Here is a 17,809-nt window from a genome sequence, read left to right as displayed (position 1 = left end):
CAAGAGAATGGCAAAAAAAGGGGGGGGAAGTGTTTAAACTGCGCAAAAGCTTGACAAAAAAACTCCTTCCCCCTCTAAAATGAGGAACTGCCTGAGACACAAGACTCACTACTCTCACAGCCACATGACAAGCAAGAGAAACAGAGAACAGAAATACCAGAGACATGATGTAAAGTGGTGGATAAGCTAAAATTAGTTAACGTTCTGATTTCTTTTATGAAGGGAGGAAAAGTTCTATTTTTATTTTTTTAATTACACCAAAAAACCTAGAGAGCACTGGAAAGTGGTGAAGTAGAGCTTTTTAAATCTCAATGCACACATGTACCAACATAATTACATGTACATGTTAGTGTTTAGGAACACTAATTAAAAGTAGATTCTACAAAGTAAGGACAAAAACACCTCATTCACCTTCAGAACTGGATCAGAATAACATCAGGAAAATTTACAGGGACTATCTTAGCTGAGGCAACTTCTGCTCTAGTCTTAAGAGACAGGTTGCCAGTATTTGTAATTTTTTCCACCCCAGGTTTTCTGTCTTACCTTTCCAAATAAAGCTTTCCTTCTTCCTATTGAAGTATTAATATTTTCACTACAAGAAAGGAAATTCTTATTCTTTTTTTTCACTTTCAGCTTAAGCTGGTGTCGCTCAGAGTTGGAATGAAATACAATTCATTTGACTGAGTAGAAAATTAGGATTTTATTAAAAGTCAGAAAACTAATCAAACCACCTTGAGCTTTATGCAAAGCAGCAGTACTTAAGTACAACGCAGAGAACCACAGGTTCAGCTCCTCTAGGCTGCAAAGTTTAACTATTTTATTTGTGGTATCTCTGTTGATCTTGTTAAGTCTAATTTGACACAGAGCTGAAATTTTCTGATATACTACACTCAGTTTTCTTCAAGTGAATGTAGAGCTGTGACATGCGTGTGAGTTGTTGGTTAGCCCACACAGTTCAAAATATACTTACATGGCTCCCCACTTCCCCTCCCTGCCTGCCTGAGTGCGCAAATACATGGGTGAAGCTACAAACTTCTTTTGGGAAAGGCAGCCATGTGAAAATCATAGAGAGGATGTAATAAGGGAGGAGGCACTATTGTAGTGCAGAAGAGCCGGAAAGAAGATAGCAAATATCTGCACTGGGAAAAGAAAAGAGAGAGAACTATTTGAAATGACACTCTGTGCTGGGGCTGGCTGCAATGGAGTTAATTGCTTCATCGCAGCCTGCACGTTGCCACCTTGCTGATAGCACAATTTTAAAATTGTGCTGATAGAACCCCAGTGTTTGAGGTATTGCTGAACAGGGCTTGCAGGGTGTGAAGGCTTTCTCTGCTCCTCAGCTCTGTCCCCCACAGGTGCAGGCTGGGGCTGGCAGGAGGCTGGGAGTGGGCACAGCCAGGACAGCAACGCGGGCTGACCAAATGGGTGCTGTGTGTCATGCAGGGCCAGGCTCAGCCACAGAACTGGGGACTGAGCCTTTCCACAGAACCCCTGTTTGGAGGCTGACTAGGCATTGGTCTGCTTGTGGGAGGTGAGAAGCGACTTCCTTTGCATCGCTTTACTTTCCCCTACCCTTTCCCCTCATTTTTAAAACTGCTTTCATACCTTGACCCACAAGTTTTCTCACTGTTGCCCTTCTGATTCTCTCCCCTATGCCACTGTGGGGGAGTATGTGATCTGCTGGGTGGAGTGATCACACCATACACTGAGAATAGGAAATAAGCACAACCATAATGACAGTTAAATTGTAAGTTAACCTGAAAGTTACAGCCATAGAAACTATGGCTTTCTTCTGCTGCTGCTTTTTCTTTTGCACTTTTTAAAAATTGACATTTACTCTACCTGAATTATCACATGAGTAGTGAAAAAAAAAAAGGGCACTTTTTTTATTCTTAATTTTTCTCCTGGAAGTTGAAGAGATCTTTAGGAAAAGTAATTAAACACACAGCTCACACTGGCTTTCTCTGAATGCTAAACTCCCCATAGTTGCAAAAATAATTACTTCCATTAAGACACAAACCAAATTTAGGAAAAAATATGAGCTGGTTTAAAGGAGGTGTTTTAATACAGGGTCATCAGAGCACTACACCAGCTGAAGCTGGGGCTGTGTTGCAGACTTGGCCAGCAGTCAATAAGCTCACCCAGACAGTGTGGCAGCAAGCTCCCTCTAGCAGTATTTTAATATTTATTCATCTTTGCATACCTTTTTGTTCCCATATTTTTCAGGCCTACAGGTGAAACTCAGGCTGCTGAGGTCAACTGTGGTGATGTCAACAGAGTGAAACTGTCCGTTTCAGAAAACACTACCAAGAATCTTAGCTTGTAGACATAATTACAACTTCAGTACAAAGTTCATAGCTTTTTCTTCTAATGTAAGCAAACAGGGTTTTTGAATTCAGAGAGAAAAGGCCAGGATTTTCAGATATGTATGATGGTTTTCACTGCATACTTTTCAGTTTGTGTACAAAGACCTTTTGCTATTAATGCTAACAGGAGCCCATCATTCTTTCTCAGCATGACAGATCTTACTGCATTTGAAGGTGCTCCATTTTCATCAGAGGAACAGCTCCCACTGTGCTGCAGGAAGTCATGCAGGTGTGCACCCTGCTTTTCCTTGCTTAGGCCTTTCTAGAGCAGCAAAACAAAAGGCACACAGACCCAGAAAAGCACCCGAGCCAGCTGCCCTGCCTGACACACTGCTGATCTTAAGGTTTTATCAGTGAATCAATGTCGCTGCTTTGAAGCTGTAGCCTGAACAGAGTGTGCTACTTAGCAGTTCTAGCAGCTCATTTGGAAATAATTCGGTTCATAATTTTTAAAAAAGTGATTAAAAAAATTGTATGCCTTGGGAAATACAGCCACAGAGAAAATGCATGGGAGACCTTCAAGTTAAACACGTTTCAGTGGAAACTCTGCCTGCTGCCCTCCTACATGCAGGAGAGTCTGTGCACACTTAAACCACAATAAAAGGATGCCACAGCACTACCTTTACTGCTCAGTAGCAGGTGGATTGAGAAGGTGGTAAACTCATGCTAGATAAAGCTCAATCTGTGTTACAGCAAGCAGATTTTTTCCAAATAAAATAATCTGAATTACCCCGGGTGAATTCAGCCACTGGCCCTGGCCTTCCCACTGCAGAGATAAAACAGCAGCTACACAGCCTCCATCTAAACTCAAAATACCTGATTTAGAGTGTTTCTGCTGTTCAAGCTGTGGGTGAGCAGGGAAAGCTCAGCAGGGTCTCTCATCCCTTGTAGCACTCTTCAAGAGCTGTTGTTCTACAGCTTTGCTTTGAGGCAGTAAGAACACCAGAACTGAGCCTATTTTTCCCTTTCAGTCAGCGAGGATAACGAAAAAAGGCTCAGGAAATTCTGGAGGCCAAGATAGAGAGACAAAATGCTGAGAAGAAAAAGGACACTTTAAAAAAACAAAACCCAAACCCCTTTTCTCTGCCCTCTCTCACTTTGGTAACACCTCTCCTGCCCCCATTACTAGTCCCCACATCAGCTTTTCTTTTCTAACTAAATGAGTCTGGAGCTGACTTGGAAAGAAAGCCAGCAACTATGACACAGAGAAGTTTCTTACTGGTTTGTGTGATGAAGTAGGAGCCTGTTTGGCCAGTCAGTGGTTTAACTTAATTTATTTTAATGAATTATCCATGAGGTGGGATACACAGAAGTGCCATGTCAGCATAGTCTGAGGTCATCACAAACATCATCAGACAAGCTTTGAAATTAGTTCTAAGTGGCAGTACTTCATGTGGAGTCTAAGAAAATGTATATAAGCACCAGCCAAAATAATCATCTTCTCCCCTGCAGATGTGCACTAGTACCTGCCTGATGCCACGAGGAGGGCCAGCATGGCATCCCACCACACTGTATGGAAACCAGTCACAAGGAAAATTATAAACTGAGATTTTTTTTAATTCATAAAAATATTGAAAGTGTGAACTGTGACATATGCAGCTCAAATGATCTGCTTAAGAAATACATTAATATTTTCACAATGGAAGAGCTTCATAATCTCTTGAAGATTGGATCTTTTTCCCATAAAAATTCATCATATAGAACTATTTTATGAGAAATATTAGTTAACAGATTGTAAATATCAAAATTCAGATCATTAATGAGGCCCACATAATATAATTATAACATTGAGAACTGCTCTGAAAATTCAAAGGGTCTCACCCATAATGCTGTCAGCTAAATCCAGAAACTGAAACAGTTTAATTTGCCAGTAGTTCTGTAACATTTCTCGCAGCAATGAGATTTGCTTGACAAGACCCTTTGCCTGGAATATACGTTTGATGTCTGAGACGAGCCTGACATTTCCACTTCCTGTTTAATTTTTAAGTAACTTCTGCTTTAAAGTTCTGAGCCCAAGTTTCCTGCCCCAAGTAAACCAGATCTCTTCATTTTTTACTTTCATTTTCCACTTCTGCTTTTCTTTGCCAGTAATATCACTTGTAGCTGAGGCCCAGTGGCAAATGGCTTCCTAACCCTACAGTTTCCACATTTTCTGTAGAATTGATCATCACTACTTCTTCTATGTCTGAATAAAATAAACTTCAAGGTTATACATTAAAATCTTCTAAAAACAGTGCCATGTCTGCTCTCCTGGAGTGAGAGTGAACCCCTGGTTTCAGTGCTGGAGACAAGCAAGCATCTCACACAGCTTCTGGATGAAGAAATTAACTCAGTGATTAATACACTGTAAGAAAGGCAGAGCTTGAGTGAAATTTGACTTTGCAATATCACAGAATAGAAACCAAAGTCCTTTTCCAAGTCTCAGTGCTACCGACATTCAGAGCACTACTGAAGACAGCAATAGGGCAAGAGGCTTCTCCTTCCATTTTCTCTCAAACCTACAACTATTTGGGAGGGAAAAAGAGACTTCATACCAATTGCACATATTTCCTCATCAGGATCAGGTAAAAGTCTAGCACAGCAAGGAAGCTGCGAGACACGGCTGCCCTGGGAAGCCCCAGGAAAGAAAGGGCACTACAATAAGAACCATTAACAGAGAGCACTAAATAATTTTTATATAAACATATTTTAATTATAATCTATGCAGAAATCATATCTACGTGTATAAATATGTAACTATGTATATTAAACTGCAGCAGGAAAAGAACATTTACATCAGAAGGTGATCTCCAGTCCTGGCAGAGCTCTGTCAAGAACTTCTAATAAATATACTTTAGTCATGCTAAGAGGTAATGTTTTACAAAAATAAATCTATTTTAATCATGCAACTTGGCATGTCCCTCTCCTGTGCAATGGCTGAAGTATCTGTAACAAGGGGGATTTGTTGGGTTTTTTTATGAGGATTCAGAATATGAACATGCGGCTTATTCATGCAGTAGCTCACAAAACTCTTCCTTCTGTAGGGAATGGGATGTGCCTTTGCAGCCATGCTCAGGCATTCATTTGACTGTTGTGTGTGTTATGACTTGAAAGTAAAACCTAGCCCACCATTTATACCTTCCAAGAGTCCGGATCTTAGAGCTAAGCCCACAGCTTCTCACTCCATCTCATGTCCACTCACTTACATCATGGCACATTACAAGGCACATACTCACCACATGCTTTTTTAATCTTTAGTCCCCAATGAATTAATTCCTATTGAAGATTTTTTTAAAGTGAAAACCCCAATGAGTAGTGTTAAGAAGTAACATTAAACAGAAGCCTACAAGCAGTTCTTGGTGTTCAACCAAAATCAATTGTTGACTGAGCCTGATTCTTCACTTTGAGGGGAACTGTTATTAAAAGGAAATGCCAAGAAAATATTCTTTTCCCCTCAGTTCCTAGACAAGATTAACTGTATTCTGCTTCAGAAATAAGATTCTAAAAAAGAAAAAATTCCCCATTAAACTACAAGCCATTTGAAGAGTTCTTTTTTTCCCCCAGTGTGTTAATCAGACACTTCAAGTTCTCTGTGACCCTGAAGAGAGGAGAACATTCCTTTCAGCCTCACTGCTGTGTTTTTCCGACTGCACTCCCAGATCTGTGCTCCCAGCAGCAATCCAGGCACAGCTGGCTGGGTTGGTACAATCTGGAAGCTTGTTGCAATAACACACAGAACAAAAAACACAAGGAAGAGCCTGGCAGCTGTATAAAACTCCCTCTGAGCTCCAGTCTCCACAGAAGTTCACCAGCCCCAGCAATCAGCATGACCAGCCAGTCTCAGGGAATCCAGCAGCTTTTGCAGGCAGAAAAACGTGCCAAGGACAAACTGGAGGAAGCCAAAAAAAGTAAGTAGCTGGCCTGGTTTTACTGTACTTCTCAAATGCAAGCCCTTCAGAATTACAGTAGCTCACAGAAAAAGATTACTTCATCTGTGTACATGTACTAGTGCTGCGCCTTGACTGCAGCCAGGCATTTACTCAAACGTGAACGTTCAGAGTTTGCTTAGAATCCCATGTGCTTGTGTGTACATGTACATGTGCCTTACTACATTAAAAAAGATTTTCTTTGTTATATTCATCCTGTCAGCTGCATTTGTTCTTCCTTTATCTCAATGCCAATAATGTCATTACTGCCTTGCTATTTAAACTAAAATCCTGTGTGCCTTTGGCTGCCACTTCTGGAGGACCAGACTCCAAACTCTTTATTTTTCTTTATAGGTCTTGCTAAAATTTTTCAGTGTTCCTCTTTACTTGCAAAATTCAGTAACTTGTCTCCTAGTTGAAGCTGGGCTTCAAGAATGTATATGAAAACTAAGGGGAGACTTTGGGACAGTGATCAAAATCAGGTAAAATCTCGAGCACTCTCAGTACGGTAATAGATCATACACAGAAGTTTTATTACATGGTACAAGTAATTATTCTCCTGAGTGCAGGTAACAACCACGTGAGTCATTGACCTGCACTAGCACTGAAACATTAGTACTGTTTTCTGGAGTGATCTCGCTTTAGAAACCAGCAGCAGGAAATAACGCTGTGCTGCAGAATGCGAAGAAAATGCACGACAATGATGTCATGTGGAGCAAGAGTGTGATTAAAGGAATATATTTTGTTTTCCAGGGAGGAATAGAAGCTAAACAGAGTAATTTGTGTAGTTTCCATATTCCTTCTACACATGAATCAGCATTGTTGTGTGCTCATTAATTTTTATCAATTTGTACAGCAGCACACAAAAATAAGTAGAAAGGCAAGTCCCCTCCCTAAGCACCCAGCCACTGCCTGTGCCTTGCAGACACAACAGAGATTAAAACAAATCCCCTCACCTTCATAAAACAGAACTCTCTCAGGCAGAAACTTGAAAGCAATGGATAGTTAAGTAGTGTTTTGACCTCTTATATGGCCAAACCAGGAGCTCTGGGAGGTTTTTCCCTTCTCATGCAGGGCAGAGGAAACACACTGCTCCTCCTACCCAGAGAGCACATGATCCAGAAAGGCATAGCCCCAGTGGAGGGAGAGGGAGTTTCGCCTGAACACAGACTGTAGAATCAGGCCTTTAACTGTGATATCTTGAAGTGAATTACCCTTTACTTTTGGGTTTAGAGGGGGGTTTTTTCCTTAAATTTCATTTGGGTTTGTTTTTAAAACCAGAAGAGTCACTTTAGCTTTTCCTTTAACAGGCAGTTAAAAGGAAGCTTCATAAATTAAGGAACTCCAAAACTGAAAAGAATCATTATAGCATAAAAGTGATGACCAAAGCTGAATGTCTTGCAGAATCCAGACACAGTTATGGATGCATTTACTCTACTCTGCAAAAGACACACTCCCTTGTCAGCACCTCATCCTCACTTGGAGTGCTTGTGATAAGCACAAGGTTTCATACAGATAAAAGTATCTTCAGAGCCCTCTGAGTCAGAAACTTGAATTAAACCCCTACCAATGCTTACCTCAACACTAACACACTGGTAGGAGTTATTAACCAGCTACAGAAAAACAGCTATTAAGAATTTTGCTATCAGTAAAATTATTTATAGTGAAAATAAATCATCACTATGGCTTTCTTTTCTACTACTTTTAAGGCCAGAATTTTCTTGTATTTACAAAAATTATTAAGGAAAATTAAAATATCAATTCACAAATTTAAACATAAGAAAACAACTCAATGACTGTGAGGGAGGAACAGGCTGCCCAGAGGCTGGGGAATCTCCATTCTGAGAGGTTCAAAACCCACTGGATATGGCCTCAATCAAGCTGCCATTGCTCCCATCAGGGAGTGTATCCCATAGGATCCTTCCAGCCTCAGCAGTTCAGTGTGATCCGATGAAAAACCTCAAGAATTTCAGAAAGATTTTATTCCTAGGTAGAGCATATCAAGGGCAAACAAATAAATAAATCCACCCTGGATTTTGTGCTAAACCAAGCACTATAGGTAATCTCTACAACCATTATATTCAACATTGCAAGAATTGCAGTGAAGCTACAAAATAAAGTTTAAAATTTCCATGTTGTCCCTAATTTCAGTATTTTTTATAGCAATGTCACTACACCACCTTAGGTAACTGACTATGCCAGCATAATTTAAAATACTGTGGGACAAGGACAAAAGGGATTCTTTGAGAGGCAAATCTGGCTATGCTAAATTGGGATTACTTCAGCAGTCTCTTCCCCACATTGATTCTGCAGTTAGATCAAAACAAAGGACTGCAGAGTTTGAGCATAAAAGCGAAGCCAAAAGGAAATGTATGAAATGCAACAGATCTGTGCAGTGCGATTGGTTGACCTGTGCACACACGGCTGGGTGAAACACGGGAGGACGTGCTACCTCACCCCCGAACAGCCAGCTCAGATCCACCCAGGACCAGTGTGGATCAGCAGCTGCTGCTCAGGGCCTGTTCTCTGCAGGTCTGGGCTGCCAGGGAAAGCACTGAACCCTTCCAGCCGTGCCACTGCTGCCCCAGCCCTATGACCTCCTTCGTCACCGCAAACAGGAACTGCACACCACCACTGTGCCCGAGTCTGGCTGCTGTGCTAAGACGGGGGCATCAGCTGGCAGGCTGTTCACGAGACACACCCAGAAAAGGCATTTGCAAGGAAATGTGACTAGCAGAACTCCCTGATGCAAAGCCTTCGGTGTTTACAGTTGATACTCACATAACCAATCAAAATGTAGTGTGAACACGCATAATATTGTATATAAACAGGTAATGGGCCTAGGTTTTGTTGACATATGTGCAGTTCATAATGCAAAAGCCACTTTAAATAACTGAAAAAAATTAGCAAATTAAATTGATACACACAAAACAAAGCAAAAATATAGTGCTAAAGCTCCTCTGTACATGCTTTTTCATACTTCTTGCTCAATACCCTTTATCCTGGCATGATGTCATTAGCTGATATCATTTATACCTGAAAAATTATTAGTAGTTTAATTAATTAATTAGTAAATGCACATGTGCAAGGCTGAAATTATTAAATTTATTAAACACAAGCCAAACCAGTCTGCAATCCTTTGGCCTTTTGAGCATGGTGCTGCTTTATCTATCATTTTTACTTTAAGCACAATTTGGATCCTGGAAATAACCGAGCATTAGCAGTGCCAAGACATCAATTCCTGAAAATCCTTTTGGGTAAAACAAGGGGAACAAATGTGTTGTGAACACTGGGCTTAGCAAAACTTGTTCTCCTATAGATTTTTATGTCTTCCCTTGAATTTCTCATGCCTAATAAAAAGAAAACTCAGATGAAAGATAATAGGAATCATATTAAAACAAAATTAATCAAAATAAGATATTGTAAACAGAATTATATCCATGGAACTCTCTTGGATAATATCCAAGACATATTTTATCTACTGAGAAAGCTGTACATAATGCTTAGCTGCCTCTATTCTATTAAAAGTACAAAATAGTTTTTTCAGAATGCACATCCCCAAATCCCATTTTCCAGGCAATTTAGCAAAGACAACTGTTCTATTTTAAGAAAACATGATTAATTTTTGGCAACTTCTTCAAATGACTTGATTTCTATGCAGAAATTCAGCCTAGATGATAAGTTTGAAAACCAACCCCCATTTTAGCATTGCAGTTTTGGAAAGTAAGATAACTTAGTGTTTGAACAAATTAGAATGCAACATTTTTGCCTCCTACTGTCTTTCTTGCAAGATCTAAAAAACTCGAACAACCTAAAAGACACCAGTTCTTGTGGATCTAACCAGAGCAAGGTGTTTCATTAACATCATAGAAATACCTAGAAAGAAGAATATAGCCTTTCTCCATGCTAATAACACCTTCCCATGTTGGGCAAGAAAATCCCATACAGGACTGGCTAGTCACAGCAAGCTTTTTAGGATTGGGCCAGTTTAACACAATGCCTAAGAATTTTTTTATAGGCTGTGGACAAGGAAATCATGCATAGCACAGCTGCTTTGCTGCTGCCCATATTCAAGTCGGGAAAGAGGGACAGAGGGCCAGCAGCAAACCTGGTCCCCACAGCATGACCTTTGCGGCAAAAATCTCTTCAAACTTGGGGCTTTCTGCACCTCACCTCTATGATCCTGGAGGAAATGTCATTGGGCCAGGCTGGTTTGCCCATCCTCCTGTATTTCTTGCCCTCTTTTTGCACGATTTTGGCTGAATTTCAGTGTCTTCCACCCTTCAGTGTGTCAGGGTTGATTTCAGCCTGGCTGTGCTCTGCAGAGAGCCCAACCCAGCAGATCAGTAAGGCTTTGAAAAGGCAGTCCTGTATTGCACAGCTATGGTAGCAGACAAGTGGTTAACAACAGACTGATTAATTAATTTTGGTTTGTCTCTAGTGGAACAGCAGGTTAAGCTCTAGTTTGTGCTTAACTTAATCAGGTGCAGCATATGCACCATCGCATATGTTGGCAGTTGCCGATTCTGTCCACAATGTTGTTGAACTAGCAGTAATTTACTCACAGCTTTTCCACTTAATTAAATAGGAAGCAGCAGGTTCCTGCTGTACCAATTCTTAAGGCATCATGGAAAAATGAAATGGCTGCCACCCTACGGTGACACCCTATGTATTGTGCTTACTCCAGAGCACTGTCAAGAGCTGACACGTATGTATGTATGTACTCCTCGGTTCACTATCTACATTGTCAGAGGCAAGGGAACTGTTGTTTTACAGTAAATCTCTTTCCATTTTGTACATTTTAAATGGATATATTTATCTATCTGGTGGCCAAATATGCAACATATTTACTACAGATGGCCCCCCAGATGGAATTTGAAATTAAAATCCCACTGATTTTGAAATAATTTAATTTGCTATAGAGATACAGTTCCTCAGCTGGTGAAATTGGCAAAGCTTCATCGTAGTCACTCCCCCCGACTGCCAGCTCCAGAGAATCACCCCCCGGCTCCACTCCTACAGAGTGGAAACTCTACAAAAGGCTGATCAGCTCCAAATTTGGAAAGGAGAATAAGGGAAACTTCAAAATACAGACCTAAACCTGGTTCCAAATTTTGTTGTCCAGACTTAACGTCAGGCTCTTACACAGATCTGTCAGTTCACTCATCCTGGTCCCAGTACTTCATACAGTGAGTGGTAGAAGCTGGGAGAAATCAGCCTTTATCAAAGAAATACAAACTGGAAAAGTACCCACTAGGTTTTAAACAGCCTCTCTCCCCTTTATGCATAAGCACAGTAGCTCAGTGGCAGAAGGACTCTGAGAAATATAATTTACCGCACAAGAGAGCCCTGCACTGATAGACTGGGGGTCAGTAAAGCTATCTAGTTCCCCAGCAGGCTGCTCCTTCCTGTAAAAAGCCTGTATACAGTGCCACCCCCGAGGTTCCACAATAAGCACACCCACAAAAGCCAACAGTCTAGGAATCAAGACTTAAAAAGTAATCCACATTTCATGCATCTCTCTGCTTCTACTCACCCATCTGCAGATAATTATTTTGGAAGGAGTCTCAGATGTATTAGAACAAACAGTCTTCCTCCCAAGCTTCAGCTTCCTCATTGTGCCATGCTCAGTGGAAGCAAGTTGTTATATGATACACCTGATAAGGCTTCAGAAGCCCAGCTCTGGTGTAACCAATCCAGTGGAACGGCTCGGAGGAAACAAATCAGAAATATTTATGTTCCTCTTCCTAGCCAAGGCAGAGAATGTTCCCTAGGATTTCAGGAAAGCAGAAAAGGTATCTTTTGTCTTCTGTGCTTGAATTGAAAGCTCAAAAAAAAAAAATACAAAGGTTCTTATTGCTCAGTGATGTTAAATAGGTTGTTACAGTAAGTAAATAAATCAATGTGCCACATGAGATCAAGATGGCTCATTCAGCTGCCTAGGCCGCCACTCTCTCATTCTTGTGATATCCTAATTTAAGCAACTAAGCAGTTTTTCAGCCACTGAAGATACTGCTCCTGTTAAGAAAGGGAGCAAGCTTATTCCCCCCCCTCCTAAAATTCTAGCTGTGCAGCAGAAAGAGACCCCAAAAATCAGCACCAGCCCAGGTGTCTCAAGTATAACATATCAAATTCCATACAAGAGGTTTACAGTTAGAAAATTACTTTTTCCTCACAAGGTAGTGTAGCAGAATCCTGAGGAGATCCATGCAACTTTACCGACTTTATAAACGACAGAGAAGCCCATGGGGGTTTTATGACATGCTCACCAGCTCCTTCATGTAAAACCTTAAACATCACATTTCCATCAAACCATTTACTCTTATACTTTACATGACAACCCAACTAGATCCAGAAAGTACCTTATGCCCAGTCCTGAAATTACTTATGTGCTCTTGATTTGACAAGCCCATAGTGTTTTACCTAAAACAAAGTAACTATTCACAGCAAACAAAATTAGGTATGTAAACAAGCCTGGTGAGGAGGAAGACTCTGGTTTCCACTTCACCCTAAAATGTCGCCTTACAGACCACCTTCTAGTTTAAAATGAAAAGAAAAAAAAAATTTAATCCCTTTCATAGTTTCTGTACACTGGCAGAGAATGCCATTGACCTCCTCCTCTTAATCACTCACCTCTGCATTTAACAAAGGTTAGTGGAAAAGGGTGGGGGAAGAGAAGGACAAAGCCTCAAAGTTGCAACTCAGTTTGGTAGTGGTTAAGACATATCTTGCAGTATTTTGGAAATCTGCCAGCTCTAAGCAGAATCCAGTTGGTGTGGGATGAAGGGATTCTGGCAACCAATCAATACAGGAAATCTTACAGAATAACGTCTTTTCCCATCCATGACAACTAAAATCTGTTATCTGGCTGCTACTATTGCTGATGAAGAAAAGATAGATATTTATTTAAACACCAATCTGTGATTAGAAAAAAAGCATTTGTGTTGCGAGAAGACGTGTAGTTGCAAAAAAACTTCTGTTCTCAGCAAACCAAGAAGCTCTTCAGTTGTTGTGTGCTTCTGCACAGGAAGTTGGTCTCAGAAGATGGGTACTTGCATGACTGGCTAGCAGTCAAAAAGTATTCTAATTAAATCACTTTGTCTTTTCTGACCATTCTTGTGCAAAAAAATCTGATGGACAAGACTTTCAGCAAAGTCAGTGTTCTACTCTGCCAGCTAAACACCTCCTATTTAGAGAGATTCATCTTTGGGGATACAGTGATGGTATGAAATATGTGCCTCTTTCTTGCCCCTCTAGGAAAGGGTAAAAGGCTGAAGCAGGCCAAGGAAGAAGCCACAGCCGAGATAGACCACTACAGACTACAGAGGGAGAAGGAATTTAGAAACAAGGAAACAAGTGTAAGTTAGAAACCTGCATATGTTCTTTTCTTGTACCGATCTGCTCAATGGTAAACCAAATTGCTTCCAACAGTATTACATGGAGACTCCTGCAAACCAGTGTGGTCATACTGATTAAACACAGGGATTCCATCTGAAGTGTGTATATGCTTCATTTGGACTTTTTCACAGGCTTTGAATGCATTTGTAGAACAAATTGTGGACTTTCACCACTAAAATTGTCCAGATTGCATGTTTGGTTCATGCTTATGCTTTGAAGACATATGTCCCTTAAGGAAAATTACTTTTGGGTCCTCTTTCTACAACCACAGACAGACCTAGTTCCTGTCCTGAAACTGGGGGATTCAGTGAAGTGGATGTGTCAGTAAAAGCAAAGGTTTAAAATGTTTCTTTCCATTTCTGTTCCACTTCAGCTGTCTCTTTTAATTACATACAAGACTGCATCCTTTATCAACTGAAATCACCAAAACCTTGGAGTTTTTCACTATGTTTCTATAGTAAAAGTGATCTGACAGATTATTTTCATATCTGAATAAAGCTGTTTTATACATTTATGGCATCTTGCATTTTTCCCTAGCATTTCCATCAAAGTTCACAAACCATTCCCTTTATACCTGGTGACCTTTCTCTTACATTTTTGGTCTTGTTTTTTCCCCCAGCTTGTATCATGCAAAGGCAAGGAAAGTACTTGTGCAAAACAGCCACAAAAAGAAAAAAAAGCCTAAGAGGTCAAATAAAATCTGTTTTACAAATCTGTCATTTCAGTCACACTTCCTATAAAACATTTTCCAGCAGGGATCACAACCCTTAAGAACATCTGTACACACAAAGTCTCTACCATACCCTGCCAGCCCCCAGACACACCGTCACACAGGCAGGCCAGGTAGAACAGTCTCAAATGTACAATTTCAGATGTTTACTGACACCAAAATAAAGTAACACCTCTAAAATTTGTTCATCTTCTCAGTCAAGCCAGACTTCTTGTTCTAGGTCTTGATAGCAGAAAAGTAAAGATGTTGCTTTGTTGTGAACTCAATTTTTTCATCACAAGCAAAATTAAAGCTGCAGGAAAGGCCACTGTTTGTCGACTGAACATTTCACCTGAGCAGGACAGAGCACATATTGCTCCTTGAATGACAGGGCGTTGTACAAGATCATTGCAGTCCTCCTCCATGTTCCCTGACCCATTATGTCAAACATTTATCTACCCAGACAAATGCCATCATTATTAACCTGTGTCTGCTAGGCAGTCAGGAGCTTCAGCAGAGCCGGTGCAGAGGGAACTCTGATGCCTGGATCAGTTTACTGTCCCAGGTATTTGGACACAGGTATTTTTAATTCTTTGTCACAGTCTCCTTTAAAGCCATTCTTCTTCTTACTTTGTGTTGCTTGTATCCAAACTGGAGCAAATTTTCTCATACTATGAGATGCTTCATATCCATCCAGAATTAACAACAGCAACAGAAAAATAACGATAGAGGTCAGACTGATAATATGCAAAATATTTTTTCAAAACATGCAAAATTTTTAGCCTGGATCTCAAACAAATTTTGCTAAAGTTCATGGGGTTTTCACTCTGGAGATGTGCAGCCTAGTTCTGAATTTTGTGGTTTCTGAGCCAATGTAGTATTTTAGCAGCTTTGAAATTACACTAGTGCAAAACCTGTATGGGCAAAATAAGGGACAGACCTTCAAGGTCAGCAGAAATCATAAACTAAGCAGAGCATTGCCTTCATTCTGCAAGAAAAAGGTCTTCAAATTCAGAAGCAGAAAAAGAGGGAAAAACACATAGAGTAAGAATTTACTATCTCAAGTTACAATATTAGCATGAGCTGAGAGAGCAGGTCTGTGGAGGCTCTTCTTAAAATTATAATACTTTTCTTGAGACATTTCAAAAGTATTTAGTAGCTGGATAACATGCAACCATCTGGGATCTCTAGAAAGTTCTTTTCCCCAGTGGAAAAAATCAGCTCCATAAATTCAGTCTAAGCTGTACAACCTTTCCCACACATGACCCTTGCAACTTGTCTAAAAGATAAAATAAAGTGTCAGCTAAAAATATCTATTATGGAAAACTATAATCTTTTCCCAATACTTAGTATTATGTCTACAACCTACATTTCTTCCAAATTGAAAAGTGTTTTACGTGTGGATTATGGACAAATGCCTCACTACATTGACAGGTACTGGTAAATGCAACAGGGTAAGTGGCTTGTGCAAAAGATGCTTTTCCTTCTTCTAAGGACTAAGTTGGGCTAAAACCAGATGGAAAATAGAGTTAATGACCCCTCCCCTGTTTCTGGTCATGCTGTAGGTACCCCACTAATATATCACAGGTTAGCTCCACCTGCTAGTCCACCCCAGAGAACCACGGCAGGAACAAGAACAATATGTTACTTATTCCTTTCTTATTCTGCCAGCATGCAGAAATGTCTTCTTCTCTCCACATGGAATTCTTTAGCTGGCAACCAATTTCTCTGCTGGTATCTGAAGGACTTTTCCATAAGGGAAGAATTCAAGGGATGTAGGGGCAGTGAGGGAGGAGGGAGCAAAGTCACAGATTTGGAACGTGTGCATCTGTTTATAACATAACCTTGCTAAAATGTTCAGTGAGTCTAGAGTCAATTAAATTCTAAGCGAATGTCCTGATATTAACTGTGCCAGAAGCTGTCTGGTATTTCGCCAGATAAGAAAATGTAACATTAAAAGACCTTGTCTAAGGCCTGTTGAGGGTTATACATCACTAACTGCTGAAGACATTTCAAGTACTCTGAAACTGTAATTATGCATTTTCAGGAAGGTTTTTCCATGTTTGGTCCTTAGCTGCACTCACAGGCATTCTCAGTGAGGCCAAATGAAGCACACGGTGATAGAACTTAGCTGACTAGTCATTAAAATAGAAAACAAATTAAAATGAGCCATATAAAAGACAAAACACACACAACATTTTCCCTCAGGGAGCTGGGAAACTTTCATTGCATGGGGAGATTCCCATTGCTAATGAGCATATGAGAGTTGCTTTTAATCCTGTTTTTATGCACACAGCTCAACCCAGATCATACCCTTACTGTTCGGAAGCTCTGTGGTGTGTTTGTGTTATGCTTGTGCTACACGATGAAGGAAAGTACAATAAACATGGTCATATATAGCCTCTCATTTTGCTCAGAGGTCTTCTGCTTTTTCAGGTAATGGGCTCCCAAGGTAACTTCTCTGCCAAAATAGAAGAGCAAACAACAGAAGCCATCCGAAACCTCACAAGCAGCTACCACAGGAACATGGAGAGCATGATGAAAAAGCTCTTGAGCACAATATGTGACATCAGCCCTGAAATTCACCCAAACTTCAGACCTGTGGTTTAAGATTCAATGATGTGCTGTGTTCGTAAAAAGTAGCCTTCTTTCTTCATAGGCATAAATACTTCCTCATGTATTGTTTCTATATGTGTGAGAAAAAAAGAGCACGAAAGCCAAAAGCACACCATTCCACACAGGCTTTTGATGTGACAGGAATTATCCAGGATATCACAAGCATTTGTTGGAATATTGTTTCCTGTAGCTTAGCCCCTGTCATTTAGACAGGGGCAAATCAACAACAGCAGAATAAATGATTCTTTGACACTAGCAGGTTTTCAGTGGGAGTCTTTGTTCCTTTTGTCTTCTAAAATGTTCTGTACTTGGATGTTACGTTGCATAAAGTCTGTTTATCCCAATCTTTACTGTACTTCAAGTTACATGAAATAGAATATCACAAAAACTTAGAATAGAACATTTCTGCTTTCCCTGTGATACATGGAGTGGTCAGGTTATGAACCACACAGGAACCCTGTAGATTTTGGTCAAAAATATAAGTCAAAACATTTTCAATTTTTCTATGGTAATTTAAAGCAAAATATAGTTAACTTGTACAAAATTATTATTAAAAGCCATACTCAAAGTATTGTCCTAATATTTAACTACACCACAAAATTTATATAGCTTTGTTAAGTCTGAAGAATGAGAACAGGCATAGTCATTATTAACAAAATTGCTATGGTGCAAAGCACAGAATGGCACTTCCATTATTATCTGTACAGTTACCCTGAAAGCTCAGGAATCCAGGGGCTCAAACTCTACACCAGTTATGCTAAATAGTACCTGAATCCACAGGTTGTTCACCAGAAATCACATCAGCTACAGCTCAC

The 17,809-nt window shown here is 40.2% G+C and overlaps 1 protein-coding gene and 1 long non-coding RNA gene across 2 annotated transcripts in view; one reads left to right on the top strand and one right to left on the bottom strand.

Annotated features, from left to right (window-relative positions):
* LOC108445560 overlaps positions 1-17,809 on the bottom strand; it is an 81,399-nt gene that overhangs the window by 13,959 nt on the left and 49,631 nt on the right. The gene's annotated exons all lie outside the window — the stretch shown is intronic.
* Positions 5,982-17,256, top strand: ATP6V1G3 (ATPase H+ transporting V1 subunit G3). The gene is made up of 3 exons (XM_008630465.2): positions 5,982-6,253; positions 13,529-13,629; positions 16,815-17,256. The coding sequence occupies exons 1-3, from the start codon at positions 6,172-6,174 to the stop codon at positions 16,986-16,988; spliced, it is 357 nt and encodes a 118-aa protein (XP_008628687.1). The 5' UTR covers positions 5,982-6,171; the 3' UTR covers positions 16,989-17,256.

This window comes from Corvus brachyrhynchos, unplaced genomic scaffold (genome assembly GCF_000691975.1).
Source record: "Corvus brachyrhynchos isolate BGI_N302 unplaced genomic scaffold, ASM69197v1 scaffold101, whole genome shotgun sequence".
In the NCBI taxonomy this organism is placed as follows: domain Eukaryota; kingdom Metazoa; phylum Chordata; class Aves; order Passeriformes; family Corvidae; genus Corvus; species Corvus brachyrhynchos.
The sequence above is the reverse complement of the archived record's forward strand: the minus strand, read 5'-3'. Positions and strand labels throughout refer to the sequence as shown.